We start from the raw sequence: 6,000 nt of genomic DNA on the forward strand, positions 1-6,000 counted from the left end.
TTCCTCAGACATCATTCTGTACAGTAAATCAACATAAACAACTCCGTTCTTATTGACTGGATTTTTTCCAGGTGGGTTAATTGGGTGGGGAAAATTAATTAACCTTAAATTTGGAGCCTCTTTTCTTCCTGTTAAACTTAAACGATGGGTTTTTAAAAAAAAAAAAAAAAAGGTAATAAAACGACAACCTTAATATATTTCATACAGAGGAAATGTTTTTAACGATTAAAATTAGAAAGTATGTGGAACAGTTAGTATTTATACACAGAACTGTTAGGGGTCATCTGACTGCATTGGGGCAGTAATAGAGTAAACGAGAAACCAAATGGTAATTATCAGATTTCTTCTGAAGCTCAGTGCAAAGTTGAATTCCAAATATGTGGATGAAAAAGCTGGTATTACCTTTTTAACACTGTCTGGCACAAGTGTCGCAGCTTACAAAAATAACGGTTCTGCAACTTGGGAAGTGAGCACTTCTCTTTCCTATGTTTAACTCAGGAAGTTTAATTTTGTTTTTCTTTCGACTCAAGCCACTCTTCTTAAATGTGGGTTGAAAAAATGCTGAAAGTTTCATTTGAAAAGGACCTTTAGCAGGACCTTGAGCTTTTGTCAAATACTTTAGTTCTGCACACATTTTGTTCATGCTGAAATGTACTTTCATATTGTAATATGTATATGATATCTGTGCATTATTACAAAGTGTTTCCTCGTTTTATGTTCAGCATTTACAGCCGAACAATACCAGCAACATCAACAGCAACTGGCTCTAATGCAGAAACAGCAGCTTGCACAAATTCAGCAACAGCAAGCAAATAGTAATTCCTCCACCAACACTTCACAGGTGAGGGATTTGTCTGTCTTATGATTATCCCTCATTGTTTCCCACCAGAGTTCATCTCTAATTACCAACTGTTGTCATAGAACCTTGCATCTAACCAGCAGAAAAGTGGCTTTCGCCTGAATCTACATCATAGCCATTCTATACAGGGTTTAGAAAGAACATTACAGGTGAGTATGGAAGCTGTTGCCTCTGCTCCCTATTTTTAAAAGTAAAACTAAAAGGCATAATTAAATGAGACGGAGACCCTGTCTTCAAGTCTGACCTGTAGTCTGTGAATGTACCTCTTTAATATGTAACCCTGCCTACACCTAGCTCATTATCTTGGGTATTTTAATTACTGTTAAAATTTAGTAAAAATTATCATACTAAAATAACCTCTTTTTGGAAGAAATCTCTTAAACCTAAAGCATGATCAGTGTTTGCCATTTAAACACATTTAAGGCATAAATGCTGAGAGATTTGAATCTCTAAGCATCTTGGAAGAAAACTTCATTAAAATAATTCAAGGACCTCCTAATTTCGAGGCTAAGTTATGATACGATATTTTGTTATTTCCATTCTAAAGGGACAGTTATCTTACTATCCCAAAAGTGCCTTTGGTTATGTGTGTATATGTGTGCAAGTAAGGTAAAAGAAGTTTACCTATTCATTTATTCATTATATGTGTTTGTAAGTCACTGAAATGTTTTACTAGCTTATTTCTTGTCCAACACTTTTGTGTTGGAGGTTTACTGTTTCCACATTATAGGAGGTTTATTTTGGTAATTGACTTGTCCATGTTATATATTATTACATGTGAAGATCACAATTCATAATCCTTGAGTTATAAGATGACTTGAACATTTCTCAAACTTAAGACTATCAAAAGCGATAAAGATATATCAGTGGTTTGCCACTTTTGTTTATATTCAAATTGATTTTGCCCTACCTGTGTAGCTTTAATACTAACCTGAGACTAAGTGACGCTGATTAGATTTTTATATTTGCTTTTTAGGGTTTTGTTTCCAAGACTTTGGATTCTGCTAGTGCTCAATTTGCTGCTTCTGCTTTGGTGACATCAGAACAACTAATGGGATTCAAGATGAAGGATGATGTGGTGCTTGGAATTGGGGTGAATGGCGTCCTTCCAGCCTCAGGTAAGGTTGTTTAAGACACTTAAATGGTTTTGATAATGTTTGTAACACATATCTGGAATAAACAGCCAAGCTGCACATTGTTTAGATGCTCCTTTCTTTTTCTCTAGGAGTATACAAGGGCTTACACCTCAGTAGTACTACACCAACAGCACTTGTACATACGAGTCCATCAACGGCAGGTTCAACTTTGTTACAGCCTTCAAACATGACACAGACTTCCAGTTCCCACAGTGCACTGAGTCATCAAGTAACTGCTGCCAATTCTGCAACAACTCAGGTTCTGATTGGGAACAACATTCGATTAACTGTACCTTCATCAGTTGCCACTGTAAACTCGATTGCCCCCATAAATGCACGACATATACCTAGGACTTTAAGTGCTGTTCCATCGTCTGCCTTAAAGCTGGCTGCCGCAGCAAACTGTCAAGTTTCCAAGGTTCCATCTTCATCTTCTGTAGATTCAGTCCCAAGGTGAGTAGTTACTTTAAGACTAAAGTGTTTGAAAATACGAGATCTAACTTTAATTCTCTGGCATTGCTCTCTACTTATTTCTTTGTGGGTTTTTGCTCTTTTCTTTATACATTAAAATTTATAGATGAGAAATCCTTATTTTTTCAAGAACTAAACAGATAAATGCATTTCAGTATTGTTGAGAATTTGAACTAAATGGTATAGTGAATGTTGCATATATGATTTGGGCATCATTTTCTTAGTATAATAGCTTATAATTATCTCATTTTTCTTCCACCTTTGGATGGAAGGAGTTCTCTCTAGAATGCTTCTTTTGTTTATGATTTCTCCCACAGCTTCTTGTGGAGACAGAAATGATAGACTTCCCCATGGCTAGTGTGCTACGCTGCTCTTAATAATGTAAAGGCTTATAGTATTCGTGGCAAGTCACGCTGTTATTTTCTATGCTAACTTGTCTTCTTGGGTTTCAGTAGACGGTTTAGAGTGTTTGCTCAGGTTCTATTCTGTTTTAAACATTAATGGTAATTAAAATCCTGCTGTTGACAAAGGACTATGGGGGAAGCAAAAAGAGAAAGACAAGGAGTTTTCAGTTTAATTAGAAGATAAGCATAAAAGTATGATAAATAATGTTAATTGTAAATAATAAATAATAGGTGAAAATCATTCTAGAGGTATCATAAAGCATTATATGTGTGTCAAATTAATTATAGATTACAGCTATAATTTCAATATAAGGTAACATCTTTTCACACCAGGAGTGTTCTGGGAATGTTCTGCAAAATAAGATCAGATTTGATCTTCGTTGGGGAGAAACAAGGAAGACAGTTGGGGAAATACAAATGTGTTCAGAGATTAACAAGTGAACTAGTTTGTCTAGAGGTTTGAAAAGGTTAGTAGTTGGAGCTGGAATGGTGTGGAGGCATTAGACTTCCTCAGCCGTTGGGGGCCTAGGAGGAGGAGCAGGGTTTGTAGCAACAGACTAACCTTTAGTTTCCAAACCTGTGCATCCCTGTCTGCTTCTGAACTTAACAGTCACTATCTGCTCATTACTAATCCATTCTTATTAGTATTCTGGGTCTAGTCATAGCTCATCAAGCAATTATAATTCTTAAATACATGGTTTGCAGTACTAGAGAATTGTGTAATCATGGAACACTTGCAGTGCATGGAAAACTTTTTATGTTCCTTCTTTTAGTCCCTTTGTTTTAAAGATGAGGAAACTGAGATCCAAAGAATTTAACTGACTTCTCCCAGCACACTCAGAGTCTAGGTGCTGGAACCATCTAAGGCCCTGGCCTCTGACCCCCAGCTCGACAGCTGTCCTACCCAATTCCACACACGCAAACAGACTTCAAGTCCTGACGTGAATGAACCTCAGTCACATTTGTTCCTTTTTTTAAACTGTCATGAAAGGTTTAGTAGAGGAGGAAATTGAAACTATAAACTATAAAACTGAAGGATTTTTTATGTGTTTTTAACATGTAGGTTGCTTGGAAGCTAACTACAATTCTGTTAGGAATATAGTTGACCTTGGAATTGATAAACCTGACTTCTGATTGTATATTCCTGATAATAAACTTAAAGGTTCATATTCCTCTACTTGACATCTTGTCCCAAATGAGTCAAATAAATTTCTTTCTATTATTAAAAATATATAAACTTTTTATTGGGAAGATAGTCTTGATTTGTTAAATTGGTTGCAGAAAAGTAATTTATTGAACTTATTTTTTCAACAGGGAAAATCATGAATCAGAAAAGCCAGCACTAAACAACATAGCAGACAATACAGTAGCGATGGAGGTGACGTAGCTTCCTCAGGAGTGGGCCTGGAACCTGGGGACTTGATTAGGTGCTATGCATCAGTAGCATTTTGAATGCAAGGGATGATGGAATGCAGCACATGCGTTTCTGTGGCAGCTGTGGGGACTTGACAGCAGTGCTCATCTCTCATGCTTCAATTTTTCTTACTGTTAATAGGAAAAAATCAACACCTGTAATTAAGACTACAGCAATTATCTGTACAGTACTGCATCTTTGTAATACCTTGTATATACGTTACTTGAATACAGAAATGTTCATTTGTGATGCTTTGCACTTGGGGGTGGGGGGTGGGGGGGAAATAAATTGCAACAAAGAGTGTGAGATGTGAGATTGTATAGAGATGAAGTGTCATCACATCATGTGCATGGTGCGGAACCTGCTGTTTTATCTATTTATTGTGCCGTGTTTACAGTTTTTTGTACACTGTACCTTCATTGGTTCCTGTGCTGTAGTAAATGTGTTAGGTAGCTGTGGACTCCTTGGTATTTTGTAAATGGTATAACATAACTTGGTTCCCCTCTGGGTCCCTGAGTTTTCTGTGTATCACGTGAAAAAAAAATGGTGACATACATACAGAATTTTACAGAAAAAAAAGGCATCAGTTTTTAAAAAATGGGGAATGTACTGTTAAATGGGGATCTTCCTGGTCTACTATCATTAGGACAAGTAACAAGCTAAAAATGAAGTCTCTTGAATCTTCCCATCCCCACTTGCCCACAAAGCTGTGGGTAGTTTCTGGTACTTAAAGCACTAATGTTATGTTGCTGCTCTACAAACAGCCCCGTAGTCCCATTTCCTTCCACACCAAAAAGTGTTAAATCAAGTATGCAAATGGAGTCCTTACAACTGGAGTTTATGTTGTCTTGCCCTTTTTTTAGCACAAAAAAAAAATTGTACTTTTTTATTGTCGAATTGTTTAAAAGACTTCATTCTTTACTTGTTCTTACAAAAAGGATATAAGGGAGAAGAATGCAGTAATTGCTGTACGTGTATCATCATTCCAGTTTCTAAAAACAGCCAGCCAGCTTTTTTCCTTTTAAGATTCTCCAGAAGGCTGCAAGGCCAGAACCACAAATATCGGGTGCCTTCCTTTGGAAATATTTGACCTCTCTTCTGTGAAGAGAATGGTACTTAACAGACTACTACTAGTGCTTTGTCAGTACCGAAGTCTGAATGCCCAGTCCAATGGCATACATTATCCTTAAGGTTTTTAATCCCACCTGGAAAAATTGTGATAGAATTCTCACAAAATAAACCCAGGGCATTACATGTTGACAAACTAATGTGTTAGTGGTCTTTTGCTTTCATTTTCACCCCAAGTACTTTTGTGTGACTTTAATTAAAATCATTCAGTAAAGGGGGACATGGGAATGAGAGTGATGACTTCACGTGCATTTTTTCAACAATTATTGAACGATCACTCTGGTTGGGACTGTTTTTGATCCTACAACAGTGAAAAAATGCCTGCCCTCGTGGAGTTTATAATCTCAGTAATAAAAACAAAATTAATAAGTAAAATTTAAAGCGTATTATAGTAAGTATTAGGGGGGAAAGTAAAGCAAGGAAATGGGAAGAAGCAGTGCCAGGATCAGGTGGAGGGTGGGCAGGGAAGGGCTCACAGAGATGGTTATATCTGATCAGAGACCTGAAATTGAGAGGAAAGCATGCAGGTGGAGAGAATAAGTACAAAGATCCTGAGGTGGGAGTGTGCCTGGTTTACTAAGCAGCAGC

At 37.0% G+C, this 6,000-nt stretch overlaps 1 protein-coding gene across 3 annotated transcripts in view; it reads left to right on the forward strand.

Annotated features, from left to right (window-relative positions):
- EPC1 (enhancer of polycomb homolog 1) overlaps positions 1-5,548 on the forward strand; it is an 86,062-nt gene extending 80,514 nt beyond the window's left edge. For 2 of the 3 annotated variants that reach the window (XM_019731488.2, XM_019731485.2), the window contains exons 11-15: positions 723-841; positions 922-1,008; positions 1,836-1,977; positions 2,085-2,448; positions 4,185-5,548. In XM_019731488.2, coding sequence (XP_019587047.1) covers positions 723-841; positions 922-1,008; positions 1,836-1,977; positions 2,085-2,448; positions 4,185-4,257 — 785 coding nt within the window. In that variant the 3' untranslated portion in view covers positions 4,258-5,548. The remainder of the gene's footprint in view (positions 1-722; positions 842-921; positions 1,009-1,835; positions 1,978-2,084; positions 2,449-4,184) is intronic. The other variant, XM_019731486.2, reaches the window with a different exon arrangement.
- Positions 5,549-6,000: the final 452 nt, after the last annotated feature.

Source organism: Rhinolophus sinicus, linkage group LG02 (assembly GCF_036562045.2).
Source record: "Rhinolophus sinicus isolate RSC01 linkage group LG02, ASM3656204v1, whole genome shotgun sequence".
NCBI lineage: Eukaryota > Metazoa > Chordata > Mammalia > Chiroptera > Rhinolophidae > Rhinolophus > Rhinolophus sinicus.